The sequence below is a fragment of the Callithrix jacchus genome, chromosome 13 (genome assembly GCF_049354715.1).
Source record: "Callithrix jacchus isolate 240 chromosome 13, calJac240_pri, whole genome shotgun sequence".
In the NCBI taxonomy this organism is placed as follows: domain Eukaryota; kingdom Metazoa; phylum Chordata; class Mammalia; order Primates; family Cebidae; genus Callithrix; species Callithrix jacchus.
Genome location: NC_133514.1, coordinates 13773168 through 13799112, shown reverse-complemented (window position 1 = coordinate 13799112; position 25945 = coordinate 13773168). Strand labels below are relative to the sequence as shown.

Sequence of the window (25945 nt, the reverse complement as noted above, 5' to 3'; positions counted from 1 at the left end):
CTACCAGCTCTCAGGTGGCCCACTGCCCTTTCCTCTAAAAACCCTCTCTGACTCATCACCCATGCTGAAAGTTGGCATGAGCTGCTTCAATGTGCGCACTTGGAGCCATTTGACCAGTAATCTCACCCTGCCTTGTCCTGTTGCCACAGTGACTGTGTTCTGTCTTTCCTAAAGGAATTGCCAGCTCCCTAAACAGGGCCACACCCTTCACATCCCTGTACATACTGTGAAGACACAGACTGCAAGCTCTCACCTCCTGCTGCTTTTCAAGAGAAAACGAGGACTGTGAAGCCGGGTGTGGCAGCGCATGCCTGTAATCCAGCACTTTGGGAGGTTGAGTCAGGTGGATCACCTGAGGTCAGGAGTTTGAGGCCAGGCTGGCCAACGTGGTGAAACCGCATCTCTATTAAAAATATAAAAATCAGCCGGGTGCGGTAGCTCACGCCTGTAATCCCAGCACTTTGGGAGGCCAAGGCGGGTGGATCACGAGGTCAAGAGATCGAGACCATCCTGGTCAACATGGTAAAACCCCATCTCTACTAAAAATACAAAAAAATTAGCTGGGCACAGTGGCGCGTGCCTGTAATCCCAGCTACTCAAAAGGCTGAGGTAGGAGAATTGCCTGAACCCAGGAGGCGGAGGTTGCAGTGAGCCGAGATCGCGCCATTGCACTGCAGCCTGGGTAACAAGAGCGAAACTCCGTCTCAAAAAAAGAAAATGAAACAAAACAAAAATCATCCAGGTGTAGTGGCGGGCACCTGCAATCCCAGCTACTCCAGAGGCTGAGCAGGAGAATCTCTTCAACCCGGGAGGCGGAGGCTGCAGTGAGCTGAGATTGCATCATTGCACTTTGCCTGGGCGACAAGAGTGAAACTTTGTCTCCAAAGAAAAAAAAAAATGAGGAGTACCATGGAAAATGGCCTTTATAACTTTATAATGTCTCTATCCCCTGTTTACCAGGAACCTCAGAATATGACTTTATTTGGAAATAGGCTCTTTGCAGACATGATGAGTGAAGATGAGGTTACCCTGGAGTAGGGCAGGCCTCAGGCCAATGGCTGGTGTCCTCATGAGAAGAGAAAATAGAGATATGAGAGCATCATGTGGCCACGGAGGTGGCAATGGGAGTGACACATTCCCAAGCCAAGAAACACCAAGGACTAGCCGGCAAGCACCAGCAGCTAGGAAGGGCCAAGGAAGGGTCCCCCTGAGCTTTCAGAGGGAACATGGCCCTGTGGACACCCGGATTTCAGACTTGGAGCCTCCAGAACTGTAAGAAAATAAGCTTCTGTGGAACCGCCGAGTTTATGATGCTTTGTTATGGCAGCCCCAGGAAACCAAACCACACAGACTCACAGCCCGGCAGTAACGTCCTGCACAATAAATATTTGATGAATGAATGAGTATATGAGATCAGAAGGTGTTCACAATACATACAAAACAACCAGCCAGCCAAGGTCGAGATGTACCGATACCTTCCTCACGCTGGCGCTGTCCTCAGACCCTAACCAAACTTGACGGCTATTTAGGAATTCCATGGCACGCAGGCAGGGAAAAAAGTAGTCAACAATTCAATTCACAGGGCGTACAAATCATGTAAGGACTACGTTTTGTGATCCCAGTTTTCAGACCACAGGATTGAGTCAGAGAACCTGTTGGGAACAGACCAAAGATGGCACAGAAACGACGGGTGGAGTCAGGAAGCAAATGGGCTCCAGAACCGCTTCCCACACGTCTCCCGTTAAGGCCAAGGCTGCAGCAAAGGGAACCAGGAGAGGGTGCCTGGATCTCTCCTGCTGGGCTGAAGGCCCACTCCTTTCTCTCTTCCCTGCCTCCACCACCCCACCCCGCTGGGAACCCAGGTGCTCCAGGAACCGAGCTGGTCACAGATGAAAGGAGTGTAATTCCCTGACTGTGAGGTGTGCTGACAATTTCACCTGTCCCTCAGGTGCAGGGGCAACCTGCATGGGGGGAGGGTCTTCCCAGGAGCCAGTCTCGCCAAGGGAGGATGCTACCCAAAGACCCTGATGTGGGGTCTCTGGGTGGTACACATCATCTGGAAGGTGGGTTTTGAGCGTGGATATCGAGTCGGGTTCGAGTCCTGATTCTATTAAATGAAGGTAAAAAAATTCCTTTCTCATATAGTTGTAGTGAGGACTGAGTGGATTCAGGGGCATGATGACTAGAGAAGGGCTTTGCAGTCTTGAGTAGTGGCAGGACATCCTCAGCACCTCACTTTGCATAATGCCTCCTCAGAACCTTTATAGGATGACAACTTCTGGATATTCCCGGCTCACCTGAAATCACCCTGTGGAACTTGGCTGGGTCATCCAGGGAGAGGCAGGTGTCAAGAACATGCTACCGATGGACATATATATATATATGTGGAATCTAGCTCCGTTTCCCAGGCTGGAGTGCAGTGGCACGATCTTGGATCACTGCAACCCCCACCTCTCAGGTTCAAGCGATTCTCCTGCCTCAGCCTCCTGAGTAGCTGGGACTATGGGTGCCACCACCACACCCAGCTAATTTTGTATTTTTAGTAGAGATGGGGTTTTGGCATGCTGGCCAAGCTGGTCTCGAACTCCTGACCTCGTGAGCCGCCCACCTTGGCCTTCCAAAGTGCTGGGATTATAGGCATGAGCCACTGCGCCTGGCCTATTTTTTTAAATAGAACTATGTGGTTAGTGAGGGCCTTTACTAGAGATGAACTGGAAAGGTGAGGTGGACAGTAAAGGTGGGTGCCCATCCCCAAGCCTTCATCACATCCTCAGGTGGTACTGGCCTGGCCGACTCAGAAGGGCTGATGATTTGGATAGAGCTTTGAGGGACCAAGCCGCCAGGTGCTCCGAGGACCATGTGTGCCTTTAAATCACTGCTGCTGCCCGTAGGTGAAGCAATCTCAGGATGTGACTTTTTAGTGTTTTTACTGACGCTATCCTTTTTATCAGAAACCCAGGTTGGAAATCCCGAGCCTGCTTGGATTCCTCTTTCCTGTCCTCCTTTTGTGTCCCTTTCCAGCCACACCCATCTGTAAGTCAAGGGTTCTCATAAAGGAGGGTCCTTCTGATGAGTCCACCTCCTTCCTCACTGCCTCCACCCTCGTGGGGTCCTTACGGCCTGGCTCCAGCCTTTATAAGAACCACCCTGTCTCTGTTTCCAGCCCATGTGTGCCTTGCTGTCTGATCAGTCTCTCTGAAATAACAAAGCAACCATAGGGACTCAGAGTACGGGGGGGTCCCCTGACTGCACCACAGGCGCAGCTTCCCCTGTCAAGGCCCCTGCAGATCACTCACGATCTGACCCCTTCTGCTGCAAACTCACAGCTCAATGCTCACAGTCACCAACTTTCCTCCACCTCTGCACAAATGCTCTCCTCATGGTGTCCCTGAACATTAGCCAGATCCTAAGACTCCAGCTCCTCTTAGTCCTGAGGCTGCCTTCATGCCCACTGATCTGGTTTGGCTGTGTCCCCACCCAAATTTCATCTTGAATTGTAGCTCCCATAATTCCCACATGTTGTGAGAGGAACTCAGCAGGACGTAATTGAATCATGGGGGTGGGTTTTCCCTGTATTGTTCTCATGATAGTAAGTCTCACGAGATCTGATGGTTTTATAAGGGGAGTTCCCCTGCACACACTCTCTTGCCCGCTGCCATGTAAGATGTGCCTTTGCTCCTCCTTTGCCTTCTGCCATGATTGTGAGCCTTCCCCAGCCATGTGGAACTTTGAGTCCATCAAACCTCTTTTTCTTTATAAATTAGCCAGTCCCAGGTATGCTTTTATTAGCAGTGTAAGAACAGACGAATACAGCCACCCTTCTGATTTCTTAGTGTTCCATCAGCAGAGCCTGCAAATCTCAGATCTGGAAGGCAGTGGGGAGATCTCCATGCACAATGCCCCTGTGGGAGCCTCTGCCCACTCCCTGGGCACCATCCTCCACCCCCAACTGTAGTTCCCAAGGAGGCCAGACCCTCCTGTAGGGTACTGTCTGTGACCTGTGCCATACAACCCCCCGGCACACAATCAGGATCTGAAGAGTGACTAATGAGCAGTAGCAGAAGGACCAAGACATCTATTGTTCCAAGAGGTGCCCGGTAAGCTTTTTCATTTCTCAGCTTTCTACACATCCCATTTCTCATCTCTTCTGTCACCAGGGCAGACCAGGGCATGGAGGTGGCTGGAACAAGGAGGAGCAGGGTCCTAGGGTCCCTGCTCAAGCTCTGCCCACCCATCTACCCTGCTCCCTCATGCTGCCCCCAGTGCAGTTGCTCCTGCCGGAAGCATATTCCCAACGGGATAAAAGGTCTGGGACCAGGCATTCAGGACAAGCATCAGAGATTTCTCAGGGATCAGCCAATGGGAGGAAACCCATGTCTTCCGTCTTCCCAGATCCCAGAACACATGATGGGGTAGGGGACCTGCATGGGCTGGAATCTGGGAACTGACTGCCAAGAGCAAATTAGGAGGACAGTTGATGGCGTGGAGCCAGCAGTACAGTCATCGAAATCATAGAGTAACCACCACCCCCGGAACCACGCTCACCACAGGGAGGCTGACAGGGTGGAGTGGCTCAGCAAATAGCTCCACTTCGAGCACCCTCAAGTCACCAGGGCCTGGCCTCTCAGCCACTATCACTTTTACACTTTTGAGGGTTCTCTCTTTTTCATCACTTAAGGCATCTCTCTTGTCTCTGAGAAGTGGACAAGGCAGGGAACACGTGCCCCATTTCACAGCCAAGGAGACTCAGGCCCAGAAAGGTGCTGACACCCCTTGCTGTGGTCCTCTGAGCCCCCAGTGCAAAGAGGGTGGTGGGTGGGGCTGGGGGCAACTCCACCCACTTCCCAGCAGAGTCAGCATAGAAGGAGCTCCAAAGCTTGAAGACAGGAAGGCAGGCAGGCCTGGGAAGGACTGAGATTAAATTTTTAGACCAAGAGAACTGAGTGTAAAACTTAGATTGAGGACCAAAGAAAGACTATGTGGAGGACCCCACTGGAAGTACCCTGCAAAGGAGTGACCCAGGGCAGTTGTGGATTGAGCCAAGGAGACTGGACTTAGAAATGAAAGAACCCGGATGTGAAGTGTCTGGGGAGCCTGGGAGGGTCCATTAGCAGGAAGCATGGTGAGGTATCCAGCTAAGAAAAGGAAAGGATTGGAAAGTGCCCCAGATATAGGGAACTCACTCTCCACTCTCCTCTCTTCACTGCGTAGAGCTGGGAAGCCAAGTGCTTCCATCTCAACAGCCAGGATTTCTGGGCCAGGCAGAGCCATGTTTAGACCTTGGCTTTGCAACTTGCCAGCTGTCTAAGAAACAGGGGGAAGGTTATTCAGGCTTCTCATCTACAAAGCGGGGACAATAAGACCTTTCTGCAGGATGTGAGGATTCTTGGTCTTGAATGTCTATTTGGAGAATTCATGTCTACAAAACGCCCGCCACATTGTAGGTCATAATTCACTGCAATTGCTATTCAATGCTATCGGTTCCTGAACACATTGCTAGGGGCGCGGGAGGTCAAGGAAAAGAGAAGGTAGGAAAAGCTAAGACCCTGGAAGAAGAAATTCTACCTCCTCCCTCCTTTGATTTCTGTGATGTAAAGGCCCAAAGTGACCCAGGACCAGGAAATCCAACTGTGTCAGGGAAGCCAGTGATGGCCCAGTGTCAAGATTTAACAGTTGCTTTTACAAACATGCATTGAGTCCCAGTTATGTGCATTGCACTCTTAATGCTGGGGACAGAGACACAGATCCAGATGGACCATGGGGAACAGAATGACAACTGGGCACTGGGCTTAAAGGTCCTGATCATTGGACTGTACACCTAAAATGGGGGGATTTCACGGCATGTAAATTACACCTTATTACAGCTGGATCATTACCAGCCATGAGGCCTTGAGTAAGGCAGGGACTTCCTCCCTCAGTCTCAGTTGTTTTCCTGCTGAAATCTGACACTGCCCTCTACAACAGCTCCCTTAAATGACCTCACAGTTCATCCTCAGGTCCCATTTAAAAGCAAAACAAGGTACACAAAAGTGCTATGTAAACTGGAAAGGATGCAGAGAGCCCCATCATAGTTTCTCTCTGATAAATACAGAAACTCGAAAGAGGGAGACCTCAGGGAGCTAGAAAGGTTGGGAAGGTTCTTGGAGGAGGTGGGTTTGAGTGAGATCCTGGAGTATCAAGAGGATTTAGATGGGCAAGGAGGAGGGAGAAGAGGGAAAAAAAGGAGGAGGGAGAGGAAAAGGAGGAGGAAAAGGTGGAGGAGGAAGAAAAGAAGGAGGAGATGCAGGAAGAAAAGGAGGAGAAGGAGGAGAAAGAGGAGGAAGAGGAGAAGAAGAGGAGGAGGAGGAAGAGGAAAAGCAGGAGAAGGAGGACAAGGAAGAAGAGGAGGAGGAGGAAGAGGGAAAAAGGAGGACGAGAAGGAAGAAAAGAAGGAGACATTAAAGGAAGAGAAGGAAGAGGAGGAGGAGGAAAGGGAGGAGGAGAATGAGGAAGAAGATGGGAGAAGGAAGAAGAGAAGAGAAAGGGGAAGAGGAGAAGGAAGAGGAAGAGGGAATGGGGAGGAGGATGAGGAGGAGGATGATGCTGTAGGTGGAGGAGTCTGGAGCACAGCTGTGACAGTGGTGAAGGTGAGCTGTGCTTCCAGGGCAGTGACAAGATGCGCCCCATTTCACTGGATGCTTCACCCACGCCAAGACCATGTAGGACCCACTAGTTAAACAATTAAACATTTCCAGAACATCACGCTTTGATTTCTCTTGAAACACAGGCAGACCTTGTCAGCCTGGGCCCACCTTCTAGCCTGGCAAAAATGAACTAGACCTGCCATAATCCCTAATACTCCCCAACACTGCAGTCTCTCCACCCTGAAACTGCAGCCTCTACTCCCCACACACACACACTGCAGCCTCTCCTCCTCCTGACAGTGCAGCCTCTCCTCCTCCCCACACTGCAGCCTCTCCTCCTCCCCCACACTGCAGCCTCTCCTCCTCCCCGACACTGCAGCCTCTCCTCCTCCCGACACTGCAGCCTCTCCTCCTCCCCACACTGCAGCCTCTCCTCCTCCCCTCCTCTACAGCCTGTCCTCTTCACTCACACTACAGCCTCTCCTCCTCCCCACACTGCAGCCTCTCCTCCTCCCCGACGCTGCAGCCTCTCCTCCTCCCTTACGCTGCAGCCTCTCCTCCTCCCCGACGCTGCAGCCTCTGCTCCTCCCCGACGCTGCAGCCTCTCCTCCTCCCCACACTGCAGCCTCTCCTCCTCCCCACACTGCAGCCTCTCCTCCTCCCTCACACTGCAGCCTCTCCTCCTCCCCACACTGCAGCCTCTCCTCCTCCCTCACACTGCAGCCTCTCCTCCTCCCCACACTGCAGCCTCTCCTCCTCCCCACACTGCAGCCTCTCCTCCTCCCCACACTGCAGCCTCTCCTCCTCCCTCACACTGCAGCCTCTCCTCCTCCCCACACTGCAGCCTCTCCTCCTCCCCCACAATGCAGCCTCTCCTCCTCCCCACACTGCAGCCTCTCCTCCTTCCCCACACTGCAGCCTCTCCTCCTCCCCACACTGCAGCCTCTCCTCCTCCCCACACTGCAGCCTCTCCTCCTCCCTCACACTGCAGCCTCTCCTCCTCCCCCACACTGCAGCCTCTGCTCCTCCCCGACACTGCAGCCTCTCCTCCTCCCCCACACTGCGGCCTCTCCTCCTTGCCATTGCTCACTGGTCCCTGCAGCCATTTGCTCTGTGCCCTCTGGCATGGGTGGCAGTGGGAGAGCAGACAGGCAGGACAGGATAGGAAAGCAGTGGGAAGCATACTAGCTCTGGGATCAGAAAGTCTGAGATGGAAATGCTGGTCCATCACCTCCTGGCCCTGTGACTGAGGGCTAGCTATGGAAGCTTCCTAAATCTCAGCGTGCTTGTCAATAAAATAGGGAAAACGTGACTCCCTTGGAGAGCCACTGTTTTCAAAAGATGCCCATATGAGATACACTGGGCACAGTAGGTGACACACAGTAGGTGCTCACAATGGTATTATCAGAGCTGATGGCAGACTAAGGAGGATTTGATGAACCCAGTGGGCCTTGGGGAGCCACTGTGGGCTTTGAGCAGGGGGGCGATGTGGGAGAAGTACATTTCATGAAAGGTGTCTCTGATGGTGTGTGCAGAAGGAAGAGATGGTGGGGGAAGGGGACAAGTTTGTCAGGGGTGAAGAAAGGGAGTTGGGTTTCTAGGTTCTATCATTTGTGGCCCACAGCACAAGCACAATGGAGGCCCACATGTTTTTGCATTTTTGCCATCATAGTTAAGATAGCAAATGGGCTGGCATGCCATAGTCCCAGCACTTTGGGAAAACAAGGCAGGAGGATCATTTGAGTCCAGGAGTTCAAGACCAGCCTAGGCAACATAGCAAGACCTTATCTCTACAAAAATAATAATTTTTTAAAAAACTGGCCAGATGTGGTAGCTCATGACTGTAATCCCAGCACTTGGGGAGGCTGAGGCAGGAGGATCACCTGAGGTCAGGAGTTTGAGACCAACCTAGTCAACATGGTGAAGCCCTGTCTCTACTAAAAATACAAAAAATTAGCTGGGCATGGTGGTGTGTGCCTGAACCCAGGAGGCGGAGGTTGCAGTGAGCCGAGATCGCGTCATTGCACTCCAGCCTGGGTGACAAGAGCGAAACTCTGTCTCAAAAAACAAAAAAACAAAAAAACAAAAATGAGCCAGGCATGGTGGTGTATGCCTGTAATCCCAGCTACTCAGGAGCCTGAGGCAGGAGAATCTCTTGAACCCAGGAGTTGGAGGTTGCAGTGAGCTGAGATCATGCCGCTGAACTCCAGCCTGAATGACAAAGTAAGACTCTGTCACCAAAACAACAACAAAAAAAGCAGTGGGGCATGGTGGTGTGCGCCTGTAGTCTTAACTACTTGAGAGGCTGAGACAGGAGGATAATTTAAGCCCAGGAGTTCAAGGCTGCCATGATCACACCACTGCCCTCCAGCTGGGGCAACAGAGCCAGACCCCAACTTGAAAAAAAAAAGTTACAAATGAAACCAACAGATTGTTCAGTGATACATGTTCTTTTGCCTAAATGAGTAAGTCTTTGTAACAGCCTAAAAGGCTAGGTTCAAGTTTGGAATTTTCTGACTCCAGGACTCCACCATGGGAATGACACCAGAAGAGCCCTTCTCTACTCCCGGCCTGAGCCCCTTGTTCTGCCCCCACCTCAAGCTCTTGCAGGCTCCAGTGCATTCACGTAAGCTGTGACCACCAGGCTCCCATTAGTCACCACTGGGGTGAACTCTCACATCTAGAAGAGTGTCCACTGAGTCTGCCTCTACCCCAGGAGGTTTACCCAGGGAGAGACCTGTGCAGGCCCTGGAAGTGGGTACATGCCACTGGGGCAGAAAATTCCAGACTCCTGTAGGGCAAGACTTAAGAGAGAGTATGAGCTGGGAAAGGCAAGTGCACTTGGGGATATGGGGGATGACTCCTGGGTCCTTGGGGAGGGACGTGCAGGAGGAAGACCCCATCAGGAGGGGTCTTGGGGGGAGGCACATGGGCCTGGCGGTACCTTTGGCGAGGGAGATGTTCCGCAGCGCGATGGAGTGCTCCCAGTCCTTGAGGCGCAGGTCCTCGGTGACTGCGTTGAGCATGGCCAGCTCCTGCTTCAGCTGCAGCTCCATGCCCACGTGCGCCAGGCGCAGGCGACGCGTGTCCTCACTGGCGTTGCTCACCAGCACCCGCAGGTCCTGCAGCCGAGTGCGGTGGAGGGCCACATCGTAGGACAGGCTGTGGTTGAGGCCGCGCAGCACGCCACCCACGTCAGCCAGCTCCTCGCCCAGGACGCCCACCCTGCGCGCCAGCCCGTCCAGCAGGCCCGCGTGGCGCCGCAGCAACAGCTGGCTGCTGTTGCTCTCCACCTGCAACTGGTACAGCTCCAGCTGCGCCGCGTCGCTCTGCTGGCCCGTGCGGTCACGCAGCAGGGCCACCGCCTGCTCCGTCTGCACCGCCTGCGCCTGCAGCCCCCACAGCGCGCCCTCCAGCCGCTGCACCGCGCCCGCCAGCGCCAGCAGCGAGTCCGACTGGTTCTGCAGCGTGTCCTGCACCTTCCACACCTGCTCCGTCAGGTCCGCCTGCAGTGGTGCCTGCAGCAGCCGCAGCTGCAAGTCCCGGAAGCTCTCATTCAGCCGGTTCACGTTGCGGGTCAGGGCCTTCAGGTCATCAGGAGAGCTGCGCGGCCTGGACACTGCGAAGGAGGCGGAGAAGGGGAGACGTGAGCACTGCTGGGGAGGAAGGCCCCGGTAACAAGAAGGGAACCCAGCCAGAGCCTGGCATGCAGGAGGTGCTCCATAAATGACAGGCAAATGAAAAGCAGAGGTGGTGAACCGAGCGCTTCACTAGATCTCAGGCGTCGTGCTAAGCCAGTGGTCCCCAAACCTGCCTGCATATTACATCACCTGGCTAGGTGTCTCATCTGCAGAAATGGTGACTGAACTGCTATGGAGTCACACCCATACCAAGTCTTCATACATAGAAGAAACTGTCATGAAATTATCGAGTGGTTAATTCAGTGGACCCCTATGAACCTGCCAGTTTTGAATGCTGAAAAGCAGCATTATCAGCAGTTTCATGTAGATCAGCTTAAGATGTTGGGTGGTGTTATCCTCTCAACTTTAGGAGGTGGGTACCTGCCACAATCTGAATATGCCCCTCCCCCCCAAAATTCGTATGTGGAAACTTAATCCCCAAAGCCATGGTAAGAGAGGTCTTTAGGAGGCGATTAAGTCACAAGGGCAGAGCCTTCACGTATGAGATTAGTGACTTTATAAAAGAGGTTCAAGGGAGCTGTTCATCCTTCCTGACATGTGGACACATAGAAGGTGCCATCCATGAGAAACAGGCCCTCACGAGACATGAATCTGCGGGCACCTTTATCTTGGACTTCCCAGCCTCCAGAACCATGAGCAATACATTTGTTGTTTATAAATTACCCAGTCTACAGTATTTTGTTCTAGCAGCCTGAACAGACTAAGACAGTACCATTCTTATCCCCCTTTATAGTTAGAGTTATTAGTATTGCCAGTATTGCCAAGGGTAACAATTTACAGCAAGTAAATCCTATCCAAGAGGGCTTGCTCCAGAGCCTGCAGTCTTCCCCCTAAGTCAGCTTTAGGACTATCTAAAGGAAAACCACCTCAGCAGCAGATTCAGTCAGGCTCAGGGCCACCGTGTCTATTTTCTGGCCTCCTGAGTTCAGGATCCCATTTCCTTCTGCCCACGTGCTGTGCCAACAGCCTGTCTGGGTGTTCTCGGAGTGTTCTCATGACTTCTGAAAAGCTGCAGTGTCTCTTGATGCTTCAGGGGCACCATGAAAAGAAACTGACATGAAATTATCAAGCTTTCCATTTTCCAACAGCTGTGTCTCAATACTTGTCACCCAATCAGAGTCCATGATTGGACAGACACAATCCAATGAAGACTGCTTTTATAGTGATATGCTCCTTCTCTGTGTATTCTACTTCTTCTAGGTCCCCTCCTCTTCAGCAAAAAAACCCATCCCAGTGATCCCCCACCCCCTCCTCCTAGAGAAGTTCCCTTTTCTTGGTTATAAGCAGCTATTGTGCCATATTAGGAGGAATGATGTGTGTTTTCATCATTAGAATCTAGCATCCCTGTGTCTCCTGGGAGGTTGTGGACTGCACTGACTCAGGTATGCTACAAACCCTGAGTGGGGCTGTCTAGCGATGCTCATTGTCTGTTAGCTGTGTCTTGTCCACAGCCGCTCCCCACTCTGCTCTGCATACCAGAGAAAGGGAAATTGGGCCTGGTGGTAGGGTAGGTAGGAGGTGGAATAGATGAGACAGAACACATTATGCCTTGAACATCTTGGAGGTAACTGGGGATCTTGGTACACAGCTTGTTCAAACATGTGAAAAGTCAGACAGAATAAAAGTTCTCTTCCAGAACTTCACATTGAGAAGGAGGGATATAGGTGGCAAGGTTTCTCGAGCCATGGGAAGGCCAGCTGTTACAATCTTCCAGTGAGGCTTCTGGAAGCACATAGCATTTATGGTGGCCACCCTGGAGGAGCTAAGTCATTTCAGCTTAGGCTCAGAGGCTCACAGGGCTGAAGGGGTCTTGGAGCCCTGCCTTGCCTTCTCTTCCACCCAGCACTTTAATCTAAGAAGATCACATTGCAAAGGGGTCTCTGCATCCCTGTTTACACTAGTCTCTCTATCTTCAGACAGTGCTGTCAGAACTTTCTCTATTCTGTTCAGACTTGAAATTTGCCTCCCTGCAGTTCTGTCCACTGATACCATTCTTTGTTGCCACATGGAGCTAGTAACATATTTTTTGGTTTCACACAAGATAGCCCTTCAGAATTTCAAAGACAAGTACCATATCCCTGCTATAGGATGACTTTTCCAGCTTAAAATCTGCAGTTCTTTCTTTTACATGCTCATGACAAGGTCCTAAGCCTCTATACATCCTGGCTGTCCTCTTTTGTACAGACTGTTTGTCACATCCCCTTAAAAAGTGATCCTTGAACAAAATGAAGTTTTTCAAGGTATGAACAGACTGGACAAAGTATGAAGGAAGGGGCATCTCTTTCATGCTGGCTATGAGACTTCTAGTAAGAAAGACAGATGAAGAGGCTCCCTGGGCAGCTTCATCAGGGCTTAGCAGACTTGAGCCACTGGGTCTATGCTGTCTTTGGCAAACTGGATCTTGCTCCCATTTTGGAGATGAAAAGACTGAGGCAAGAGGAGCATGAGTGACCTGCCTAATGTCATGCCTCCTGCCCCCTGCCCCCTGCTTCAGGAGTTCACGCCACTGCTCTGCTCCGTAAGGTTAACTGGCTCGTGGTCAAACAAGCAAGAGCTCTGGGGAAATGAATCCACGACCCACAGGAATTGCCCACTGGAGAAAGCAGCAGCAGCCAGGATCTGATTCTAGAACCAGTGTGTCTGTCCATTTGTGGGTGATAAGTATTGAAAGAGGGCTGGAGAATGGACAGCTTGATAAGTTCATGTCAATCTCTCCTCATGATGCCCCTAGAGTTCCAAGAGACACCACAGCTTATCGGAAGTTGTGAGAACACTCCAAGTTTTGTTAAGTTCTGGTTTTCAAAATGGGCTCTTGAGTGACTAAGAGGAACAGTGTAAACTCCCAGATTCAAGCCACATTTGCCCAGGGACAAGACCCTGAAGTGGACAGTTTTCTTCCTTACCTGTCTTCCCAGCTCTCCTAGCCCCTCCTTCCCTCTGTAGGGGTCCTTAAGCCCAGCTGGTCCTCTGCACCCTGGGAGGTCCCCAGCCCTGCCCATCTGCTGCCTTCTCACCTACCAGCTCTGGAGTCTGCTCCTTGAGCAGAAAACTGGACTGAAACTTGGTCCATATGGGGACGGCTGACAATCAACCACCCCTTCCCAGAGTTCATTTGGGTCTCTTACTGCTGTTCATTGCACAACAAATAGTCACAAACCTAAATAAAACAAAGGAAATTCTTCCACTGTCCCACAACAGAGCACACTGTGGCCTTTTCATTCTGTTTTCTAGCTCTGTTCATGTGCGTACCCAATCTTTTATATTTGATTTCTGGGGTTTTTCCTACCCAATAATATTATTATATTGTAATATAAGCATTTTTAATCTTCTGTTTTATAATTATAAGTGCTTTATATAAGCGTTTTTTATTCTCTTTTGTTTTATAATTATAATTTTGATGATTGCCTATGAGTCCCTCAAGGGGACACATTAATTTACCCATTCTCTTACTGTTGAATTATTTTTTTAACTATGGTAAATAAATGCAGAAAGATTCCTCCTACCACTTTGAAATTCTTCCTAATAATACATTTCCAGAAGCTGGATTAGTAGGTTAAAAGGCATGGACATTTTATGACTCTTAAAAATTCCAGCCAGGCCGGGCAAGGTGGCTCAAGCCTGTAATCCCAGCACTTTGGGAGGCTGAGGCGGGTGGGTCACGAGGTCAAGAGATCGAGACCATCCTGGCCAACATGGTGAAACCCCATCTCTACTAAAAATACAAAAAAAATTAGCTGGGCGTGGTGGCATGCATCTGTAGTCCCAGCTTCTCGGGAGGCTGAGGCAGGAGAATTGCTTGAACCCGGGAGGCGGAGGTTGTACTCAGCCAAGATTGTGTCACTGCACTCCAGCCTGGTGCCTGGCGACAGAGTGAGACTCTGTCTCAAAAAAAAAAAAAAAAAAAAAAAAATTTCAGCCAAACTACTTCTCAAAGAAAAGTTATACTAATTTACATTTACATTACAGATGTTAAAATGTGCCGAGTTGAGTGCAACGTCACTGCCGAGTGTTACAATTTTCATGTTGTGAATTTCACAGATATGACATGGTAACTTGTTATTTTCCCTAGTCTATTTGCATTTTAGAAGTGGCCTTTTCAAAGTGATGTATTAACTCATAGGAATAAGATACTCAGGCACCTGGGCTAATCAGAACAGAAATTATTTGCGGATAGATGTTCTTTGGGCATCAACTCGTCTAGGGCAGCCTCCTTTTTGTAGGGTTATTTGTACATCCCAGAAATGAATTCTGTCCTTCCAGCAGTCACGGCATGTTCTCTGCTCACATACCGCCACCAGCCGCCTCGTCTCTCATTTAATTCCTTCCAGATGTTTGCACTTCTCAACGGGGAATAACTCTTAGTTGAGTGCGACTCTCTTAATTCATGTTTATGCAAACAGCTCATTTATCTCCCTGCCTGGCCAATCCACTTTTAATGTGTTTTAATTATTTTTCAACTTTTATACTTTCACAAATGGGAAAACAAATCATAGAAGAGTGTAATATCATCTGCCTTCCCCTACATGCCAAGCACTGTTCTAAGTGCTTCCCATATTAATACACTTAATCCTATTATAACCCTATAAGCATTATTAGGATCCTCATAGTTCAGATGAGGAAACTAAGGCACACAGAGGTTCAGTAACTCATAAGGTTTCATTGACAGTAGATAGTGGTGACTGACCATGGGCTTTGCAGGTTGGTTCCAGAGTCCCCAGCTCTTGCCCCACTTTGCTAAACTGCTGAAAGGGTGGATGTAGAGAACACACTTTATTTATTTATTGAGACAGAGTTTTCCTCCGTCACCCAGGCTGGAGTGCAGTGGTATGATCTCAGCTCACTGCAACCTCCACCATCTGGGTTCAAGCAATTCTCCTGCCTCAGCCTCCTGAGTAGCTGGGACTACAGGCATCCACCACCACTTCCAGCTAATTTTTGTATTGTTAGTAGAGATGGGGTTTTGCCATGTTGGCCAGGCTGGTCTCTAACTCCTGACCTCAGGTGATCTGCCCACCTTGGCCTCCCAAAGTACTGGGATTACAAGTGTGAGCCACCAGGCCTAGCCAAGAACATACTTTTTAATGATTAGAGGTACATTAATATAAAAGAAGCTTTGAAGGTAGTAAGTTCCTCATCATAAACCCAGGCTGGGGTCAGGCTGTGTGGCAGAAACCATGCAGAGGTTCAAACTAAGATTCTGACTCAGTACTGATTACTGAATACTAACGAATGTTATTAGCACAGTGGCATAATCGTCTATAATTAATGTATTAATGTCGCTGCAGATCCCAGCCTGAACTAGGTGGCCTATCCTTGCACATCCCCTGTGACTGTCTCATCTGCACAGCACTGCCTACCCACCCGGCGGAGCCTGCCCAAGTCTGCTCCCTCTTCTCTAATTGTCCTTTATGTCCATGAAAAACACAACATAAGGCCAGGGTGGTCCACATGTGATCCAACCACAGAGGCTGCTTTCCCCCAACACATCAGGAGTCCCTACATTACCAGCTGGGTAGATGCACGAGGGGAGGGAAGAAGGAAACTAAGGGTCCTATTTGAGATTTAGTGCCCTAAACCTTGGGAAATTATGTGAAGCATAACCCTTCAGAGCTTCTGTACAGCAAAAGAAATCATCATTAGAGTGAATCAGCAGCCAACAGAATGGGAAAAAATCTTTACATAGAATTTTGCATCCATTGCCTCACTTAATTTTCAAGCTGATTGACCTGGGTGGTAGGGGAGCAAATATGCTGAGGATGAGAAAAGAGAGTCTCAGAAGTCAGGAGATTGCCTGAAGCACAAAATTGGGGTAAATTTGGGCCACGTGTCCCTTACCCTGTCCTCTAAACCTATTGCTGGGATGGTCAGTCACATGGCAAACTCCAAGCAGGGGGAGCAGGAAAGGAGATGGCATTTATTAAGCACCTACTGTATGCAAAACCTGGCTATAGTCTCATACTAGAAGTTGCTTCCTTTACTCTTCCCAGCAAACTTTCAATGTAGAAATTGTTATGCCTGTTTTCAGATGAAAGAACTCAAGTAGGTGGCAGAGCTCAGGCAGGCTCAGACTGCTCCATCCCCGAAAGCCCTGCTACCTACCACTTTCCTCCCTCACACGAAATAGCATGGATCATCTTCCCTTTCTTCCTGAGAAGCAGTGGCGGAATGCACGCTGCCAAATGCCCTACAATCCCATGGTATGTTCCCCTCAGTCCTGCAGGCAGATGGTATCACCACTTCAGAGATGAAAAACCCCAAACCAGAGCAATTCAGTAACTAGCTTGATATAGTTTGCCTGTGTCTCCACCTAAATCTCATCTTCAATTGTAGCTCCCACAATTCCCACATATTGTAGAAGGGACCTGGTGTAAGGTAATTGAATCATGGGGATGTGTCTTTCCTGTGCTGCTCTCATGATAGTGAATAAGTCTCATGAGATCTGATGGTTTTATAAAGAGGAGTTTCCCTGCACAACCTCTCTTTTCTTGTCTGCCACCATGTAAATAGTGCCTTTCACCATCTGCCATGACTGTGAGGCCTCCCCAGCCAGTCTATGGAACTGTAAGTCTATGAAACCTTTCTTTTGTGAATTGCCCAGTCTTGGATATGTCTTTATCTGCAGCATGAAAATGGACTCATACATAGCTCAAAGCCACTCTGCTAGGAGGAGGTGGCTCCAAGCCCATGTCTCTTCTGCTGCCCCATGATCAAGTCCTGCCTTCTTTTTAAGCCAATGATATGGAAAGAAGGAAGGCAGGCAGGCAAGTATCAGACTTCACAGAGCATCACATCTAGGGCAGAGTGTGGGAAAGGATGGGGCAGAGTGTCACTGCATGGCAAGCATGTCAATGCAAACACCAAGAAAGAGGGAGGTGCCTTTGTTCAGGTGGTGGGCAAAACCAAGTTGCATTTACTGAGGTCTAGATGCATGGGACTTTAATGGAAAATTCATTTTAAAATATTCATTCAGAATCTGCAAGAAAGAAGTGATCAGCAGAGCTCTAGCACTTCAGGTCATGTGCACAGGAAACAGGGCTTCCCTGACCCCAGGATGCAGGATAGCCTGTGCTCAGGGTGTGTGATCAGTGCAGTCACACAGGGCCCTATGCTGGGGGTTTCATTCTCTGCCATCGCCCTCCTGAAACTGGTGATGGATTTGTCTCTGAATTTGTGTTTTCTCAGTGAAGTCCTAAGGCACAGTGGAGGCTGTGCTGAGGATGTGGAGCCAGCCCTGGCTTAGGGGCAGCCCCCACCTCCCACCACCCCCTCACCACCCCAGAATAGGGGTCCCACCACCCACTGCCTCAGCCCTCCTCTCCATCCCCAGTGGTGATGGTCAGGGTCAGGTCTGGTATGTGTGAGGAGTCACAGGGCAAGGCCCCAGGCACCTGTAAGTGTCTTGATGCTGACCCATGAGTGTCCTTGTACCTGAGAGAGATCAACAGTGACCAGTCACAAGAGACCATGGCAGCAAGGAAACAGCTTTTTTTCTGCTTTTTGGACAAAGAACTCCGCATTTTTATTTTTGTTTTTTTATACACAGAGTCTTGCTCTGTCACCCAGGCAGTGCAGTGGTGCGATCTTGGCCCACTATAACCTCCGCCTCCTGGGTTTAGGTGATTCTCCTGCCTCAGCCTCCCGAGCAGCTGGAACTACAGGCATGCCCAACCATGCCCAGCTAATTTTTGTATTTTAGTAGAGATGGGGTTTCATCGTCTCGGACAGGCTGGTCTCAACTTCTAACCTCAAGTGATCCACTGGCCTTGGCCTGCCACAGTGCTGGGATTACAGGTGTCAGCAACCACACCAGGCCAAAGAATCTTGCATTTTTAAATTCTTTTGATTACATTTGTTTTTGAGATGAACTCTCACTCTGTCCCCCAGGCTGGAGGGCAGTGGCATCTTCTCAGCTCAGTGCAACCTGAGCTCCCCTGGCCTCAAGAGATCATCCTACCTCAAACTCCTTAGTAACTGGGACTACATGTGTACACCACCACACCCAGCTAAATTTTCTATTTTTTGTAGAGATGGGGTTTCACCATGTTACTCAGGCTGGTCCAGACTCAAGCAGTCTGCCCACCTTGTCCTCCCAGAGTGCTGAGATTACAGGTGTGAGCCACCACACCCAGCCTGAGAAACCTGCATTTTTGCTCTGCATGGAGCCCTGCGAATTACGAAGCTGGTCCTGAAAAAAAAAACTAACTACTGTCGATCTGTGACTCAGACAGCAGCTCTAAATAAGCAAATGAGCGATTCCAGGCGGAGCCTGTATTCATCCTCTCGGCTGCCGAAACAGGATATCACAGACTGGGTGGCTTAAATAACACAAGGTTACTGGTCTGCAGTTGTGGGGGCTGAGATCAAGGAGCCACCAGGCTGGTGTCTCCTGAGGCCTCTCCTCCATGCTAGCGGGACACCTTCTTGTTGTGTCCTCCCATAACCTTTCTTCTTGGTGTCCCTTCTGATTCGTTTTTTTTTTTTTTGAGACAGAGTTTTGCTCTTTTTTGCCCAGGCTAGAGTGCAGTGGCATGATCTCAGCTTACTGCAACCTCTGCCACCTGGGTTCAAGTGATTCTCCTGCCTCAGCCTCCCCAGTAGCTGGGATTACAGATGCCCACCAGCACGCCCAGCTAGTTTTTAATTTTTAGTAGAGACAGGGTTTCACCATATTGGCCAGGCTGGTCTCAAACTCCTGACTTCAGATGATCTACCCACCTCGGCCTCCCAAAGTGCTGGAATTACAGGCATGAGCCACCACACCCACCATCCCTTCTGATTCTTATAAGGACACCAGTCCTATGGGATCAGGGCCCTCCCTTATGACCTAATTTAACCTTAAAAAAAAAAACCTCCTTAAAGGCCCAGCCTCCAAATACACTCACTTTGGGGGTTAGGGCTTCAACGTGTGAATTTTACTGGGACAAAATTCAGCCCACAGCAGGGTCCTTTAATATCCCTGGTTAGCGGGATGGGTTCCTGCTGTCCTCCCAGGGTGCAAGGGATGATCTTTAGGACTAGCAGATATAATCTATTCTTTGAAAATATTAGGCAGTGACAAGTGGTTAGAGTAGGACAGATTCAGCTGGGCATCGTGGCTCACACCTGGAATCCCTTTGGGAGGCCAAGGTGTGCAAATCACCTGAGGCCAGGAGTTCACGCTAAGCCTGGCCAGCATAATGAAACCCTGCCTCTACAAAAAATACAAAAATTAGCCAGGCGTGGTGGCTCAGACCTGTAGTTCCAGCTACTCAGGAGGCTGAGGCTGGAGAGTCGCTTGAACTTGGGAGACAGAGGTTGCAGTGAGCTGAGACCATACCACGGCACTGCAGCCAGGGTGACAGAGTGAGATGCCATCTTAAAAAATAAAAAAAGAACAGAACAGATTCATAAAATTCATGTGTTGAGGGCACTGTGGGGCACATTTTAAAATGTAGAACATAAACGTATATAACTTTTTTTGGAAGTAATTTGGCTGAAATATTTAAGTCATAAAAATGTCCATGCTTTTTGACCTAATTCAATTCTGGAAATTTATTATTAGGAAAATTTTCAAACGAGGGAAAGCCTTTCTGTGTGTATTTATCATAATCAGAAAAAGATTCAGCAGTAAGAGAATGGGGAAATTAAATGTGTCCCCTTGAGGAACTTGTAGGCAGTCACCAAAGTCATAATTATATAAGACAGGAAGAGGATGGGAAAATCCAGAAAGCAAATTCTAAGGACTTTGCAGCAAAAGACAGACAGAGCTAGCAAAAGAAAGTGGAAAGGAAACCAGTATACTCCGTGTGGGGTGGCGAAAGAATGTTCTCATTTTATTTGGATTTACGTGAATATTGGTTGTGTAACAAACAGCAATAAAATGAACTCTCTGGGAAGGGGTGGCTGATTGTCAGCTGTTCCCATATGGAACTAACTTTTGGTCCAGTTTCCTGCACAGGCAGGAAGCAGGGTCTAGAGCTGGTAGGTGCGGAGGCAGCCACTGATAGGCCAGGCTGGGGACCTCTTAGGGTGCAGAGGACCTACTGGGCATAGGGACCCCTGCAGAGGAAAGGTGAGGCTAGGTGAGCTGGGAAGACAGAGGCAAGGAAGAAGACTGCCCATCTCAGGGTCTTGCCCCAGGCAAATGTGGCCTTGAATCAGCCCTGGGATTTCAATCTGGGAGGCTGCAATGTTTCACTCAAGATCCCAGTTTGAAAACCTGAAGTAACAAAAATCAGAGTGTTCTCATGACTTCTGATAAGCCGTGGTGTCTCTTGGAGTTCCAAGGGGCATCATGAGAAGAGACTGACATGAAATTATCAAGCTTTTTTTTCCAACAGCCCTGTCTCAATATCTGTCATCCAATTGGGTCCATGATTGGACAGATACACTGGCTCTAGAATCAGATCCTGGCTGCTGCTGATTTCTCCAGTGGGCAGTTCCTGTGGTTACCTGGGCTGTGACTGGGTCGTGGATTCATTTCCCAGAGCTCTTGTAGGCAGTCACCTACACTGGTTTGACCACACTTCTGTTAACCTTCCGGAGTGGAGCAGTGGCGTGAATCCCCGGAGCAGGGGGCAGGGGGCAGGAGGCATGACATTAGGCAGATTGCTTATGCTCCTCTGGCCTCAGTCTTTTCATCTCCAAAATGGGAGTGAGATCCAGTTTACCAAAGACTGCATAGACCCAGTGAAGCTGCCTGGGGCCCAGTAGGGCCGTCTGACTTATTAGAAGCCTCAAGGCCAGCATGACGGAGATGACCCTTCCATCATACTTTGTCCAGTCTGTCCTCACCTTGGAAAACTTCGTTTTAATCTAGTGCCACCTCTTAAGGGAATGTTGACAACTGGTCTGTACTGAAAGACTGTCAGCACCCTCCAGGAGCTAGGAGAGAGGTAGGAAATCAATTCTTCCTGGGCCTCCAGAAGCAATTGAGGCTACTGATATCTGAGTTCTGATTTCCAGCCTTCTGAAGTGGGAGAGAGTACAATTCTATTGTTTTTTTTTTTTTGTTTGTTTGTTTGTTTTTTTTTTGAGCTGGAGTCTCGCTCTGTTGCCCAGGCTGGAGTGCAGTGGCATGATCTTGGCTCACTGCAACCTCCGCCTCCTGAGTTCCAGTGATTCTTCTGCCTCAGCCTTCTGAGTAGCTGGGACTACAGGCATGCTCCACCACGCCCAGCGAACTTTTTGTATTTTTAGTAGAGATGGAGTTTCATCATGTTGGCCAGGATGGTCTCGATTTCTTGACCTCATGATTCACCCGCCTTGGCCTCCCAAAGTGCTGGGATTGCAGGCGTGAGCCGCCACGCCAATTCTACTGTTTTAAGCTGTTTCCTTGGTGGTAATTTGTTAGGCAGCCCTGGGAAACTGAGACAGGTATCCAAAGCTTGACAGTTTCTCTTGGCTCAAGGAACAGGACTGGGCAAGGACAGGGTCGTTAAAGAAGTAGTGACGGCGTCGCAACCCCGGCTGCTCAGTGGAGAGAGAGAAACGAGCAATGGGGGCACAGCAAGAGAAGAGAACGGGGTCTCAACGGGTGGACGGAGCACAAGAGTCTTGAGCCAGGGAGATGTCACCCAGGAACACCATCTGTGGAGTGACAAGGTCCCAGCCTCTAGTCTGGCATCTGGGAGCAGGTCTCTCAAGCCTCTCAGAGAAGAGCTGCTAAGAACAAGCAGAGTGACAGCACCAAAGTGAAAAGCCAGTCCTGGGGCCAGAGGCACAAAGGAATGGGAAGGCTGAGACCCAGGCAGCGGGAGAGGGCTCAGGATCCCGGCCCTGCCAGGCAGGCCAGAGGACCCAGGAGCACTCCCAGATCCCTGAGCCAACAATGACACGTCTGGATTCTAGGACCAGGCTGTTGGCCCCACCCATTCCCAGCAGTTAGGGGGAACACAGGGTAAGTGGGTCATTCAAACAAATATTGCCTGCTCTGGGCTGCATGGAGCTACGGGGAAGGGCCAAGGCAGGAGAAATGCAGAGCCAGGAAGGGGAGGTCCTGGTGACGTTCATTAGGACGCAGGGAAGAGGGCAGCGCATTGGTGATTTTTTGATAAGCCCTTTTTTCCTTCTTCTTCTTTTTAAAGAACCACATGCCCTGGTTTCTAGCTCAACAGGAAACACAAGATAAATATTTACAGGCTGCAGGCTGACTTCTCCCGGATGCCTATGCCCTGCCATCCCCTGCCCAGCATTAGGAGGAGCCCAGAGCTTTCAGCTGCAGTTTGCAGCAGGAGGAGACCCCTTTGAAAAAAAGCCAGGAGACTCACACTCTCTGCACAGGTGGCCCATGATGTTCAATGCAAGCGCCATCTGGAGACTCATCTGCTGGGGGCTCTAGGGGCCGCATGGATGCCTGCATAGGTAGGGTATCCTAAATGCCTCCCTGAGCTGGCCCTGGTCACTTCAGAGACCAGTAGGACAAGGAAAGTGGCCAATTCTAGGTCTTACAGGCAGGGTCCAACAATCAAGGCACAGGAGGAAGTGGGCAGGTCACTTGGGGTAAGGCGTTCATGACTAGCCTGGTCAACATGACGAAATCCCGTCTCTACTAAAAATACAAAAATTAGCCAGGCATGGTGGCACATGCCTATAGTCCCAGCGGGAGGCTGAGGCAGGAGAATCACTTGAACCCATGAGGCAGAGGTTGCAGTGAGCTGAGGTGGCGCCACTGCACTCCAGCCCAGGTGACAGAGAGTCTGTCTCCAAAAAAAGGATAGGGATGCTTCACCCTGGAAAGATGAATTGGCTACAACCCAGATGCCCATTTTCTGCAAATGGCAGAACTGGTGTCCCGATCTCTGGCACACTGGTGAACACAAACACACTGGTGAAACCCGGGAGGCACAGAGCACACACCGTGCAGGGCCCAGCTGATGGTCACAGATTTCCATATTGGGATGGCTTGTCAGAATTTCAAAGGAAGATAAAACCCACCAATGATTTTTTTCCTGTGCCCAGAGGCAGGGCTGGCCACTTTGTGCCCTGGCCCTAGCACTCCCTATTGGTGGTCTATGCAGAGTCTCTGACACCTTACTACTGTTTAACGTGCAAATGGGATCCAAGATGAATTCTAAATCAAAAGCCTTTTGTTGATAAAATTCCCGGATTCCCATTTTGGAGGCTAGAGTGTCTGAAATCATTACCAGCAATGCCAGAAAGCCAAGTGTTTCCATGAAACACAGTCTGTGAATGTATAAGTAGCATTCGAGGCTTGCTGTTTGGACTGGCATAGCAGCTAACACAGAACCGCGGACCTGGTGGGTGAGCAGAAAACAGTAGTGAGATACTGTACTAGCATAAGGTGAATGGTTGGGAAGGAAAACCAGGTTCCAGGAGGTGTAAGCCGGCAGCGCTCACCCTGGCTGCACCTCCAACCTCCTGCTTCCCGCCCCCAGCACGCACGGGACTTCTTAGAATCCTGGGACCAACCTGGGACTCGTACGCATGATCTTCACCCTCTCGGAATTTCCGACCCCTGGGGACAGGAGTGGGTGGGTGAGCCCAGACAACTCTGGGCAACTCTCAGCCAACTCTGAGGCCTCTGCTGTATAGGTCCCGGGTCCTGGGGGGATGAGGCCCCGGGCCCCAGTTGCCACAGTGGGGACCACCTCGAGGACATATCCTGGCATCTGCTTTTCCTCCTTCCTGGTTTCACTCTCTCCAAGTCCCTGACTGCTGCTTCTCGGGACCTCGTCTCACCAAGAACTTCCAAGCCCCTGGCTCTGGCTCTGGTTTCCGTAGAAATCCCAGGCTGCCATCACAAAATACCACGAGGGTGCCTTCCACTACAGACATTTATGTTCTTACAGCTCTGGAGGTTGGCAGTCCGAGCTCCAGGGGTCGGCGGGGCTGGCTGCTCCTGAGGCCTCTCTCCTTGGCTCGTAGACGGCTGCCTGGTCTCCTGTGCTCACGTGGTACTTCCTCTGTGTGCAAACACATCCTGGCATTCTCCCATGTGTTCTCATCTCTCCCATGTGTCTTCCTATAAGGACGCTGGTCATATTGGATCAGGGCTCACCCTAATGGCCTCGTTTTCACTTAATTGCCTCTTAAAGTTACTGTCTCCAAACACAGCCACGTGCTGAGGTATAGCGGAATAGGGCTTCATGTGTGAATTTGGAGGAGACACCATTCAGTCCATAACTAGGGGTTAGGGAGGGCTCTTCCTAAAGATGAACTGGAAAGAACTCAGGGTGGACAGCAACGGCGGGTGCCCGCTTCCGAGCTGCAGTTGTGTCATTAGGTGACACTGTCCCCGCGCACTCAGAAGAGCCTGCAATGAGGCCAGGCCACCGGGTGCTTCCAGAACCAAGTGCTTCTTCCAATCACCGATGCCGCCCTTGGTGAACACGTGCAGGGTCTCGTGATTCCGTTTAGAGACGCAGAACATCCTGCGGGGCGCAGCAGTGTGAATACACTTAACACGACCGAACTGTGTACTCACAAATGTTTGATGGTGAATTGAAGGGTGTGCCATTGTGACTATATATTTTTTTCATCTTGTGGGGGATCTTCTCCATACTTTCATGGGGTTACAGAATGCTTTCTGGCAGCAATTTCTAGAAAGGGACCCTCAGAGATTCACTAATCGAATATGTCGAATATGTCTGTGAAGAAATAAAATCCTATCCAACAAGTGTAGACTGTGTTCTCAAGCCTCACATGCCTATTGAGAGAGGAAGGACTTGCCCCATAGGAGATATTCTCTGACTTTCCCAGACCCTCTTCTTGGCATTTAAGTACAGGAAAGCCCCTGCCTGTAATGAATCAGTGCATGGGTTGAGGGATGGGTATGAGGCTGCTCTTTTACAGCCCGGAGTTGACCATATCTCCAGCAGTTATTAATCTATTTGAAAATTAAAGGGAAAACATTCCAGCTTGCTAGATTTCACTTTGTACACACCCTTTTATATAAATGTAGCACCCGCCCATCGTAAACCAGTAACTCCTTTTGGGAACCTCATTTCATCACCAAGCCAGCAAACTGACCATTTATATACATGTATATTACTTAGACACAAACAAGTGGTCTCAACTTTAAGAAACAATATGAGATAGTTCCAACACTTGCAGAGAGATTCTGTTTATGGAATAAGCGGGTCCTGTGTAATTAACAGCAGGGGAGGCTTTCATTCATTCAGCACCTACTGATTGTCAGGCACTATCTTGAACACTTTATACCATATCCAGAATACCTGATACATGCCTGAATGTTTACATTTTTACAGCAGTCTTCAGAGACAGACGTTGTGGGGAAACTTAGGGTTTTGGATCTGCAGGCAAGATAGTTGCATCAACGTGAACACTAAACGTACACGGCAGGCACCTTTTGCACTCCGCCACCCCAAACCCATGCCTCTTCTCCCTCCTCATGAAAGGCTGGGCCCAGGGTCAGGGATATTGGGACATTCACTTGTGGGCTCTAAAGAGACGACCAGTGCAAGTGTTTGGGTCAGTGCTGTTGGCTGTGTTCACGCGGTGTAGACAGCCTGGCTCTCAGTCCAGCATCATGGCTTCAACCTCCAAGTCGGTGAGTGAGCTCTGACTTTTCCGTGTGCCCCACCATGGACTCCTGTCCCTGCTCTTCCAGGCCACAGATGTGGGCTGCTAGTCTCAGGAGGAATTAGACCAGAGAGTGGC

The 25945-nt window shown here is 50.0% G+C and overlaps 1 protein-coding gene across 4 annotated transcripts in view; it reads right to left on the bottom strand.

Moving 5' to 3' along the window:
- Positions 1 to 25945, bottom strand: part of SCARA5 (scavenger receptor class A member 5) — a 120281-nt gene that overhangs the window by 42486 nt on the left and 51850 nt on the right. For all 4 annotated transcript variants that reach the window (XM_002756806.5, XM_035269909.3, XM_054243713.2 and 1 more), the window contains one exon: positions 9568 to 10242. In XM_002756806.5, the coding sequence (XP_002756852.1) occupies positions 9568 to 10242 (675 nt within the window). The remainder of the gene's footprint in view (positions 1 to 9567; positions 10243 to 25945) is intronic.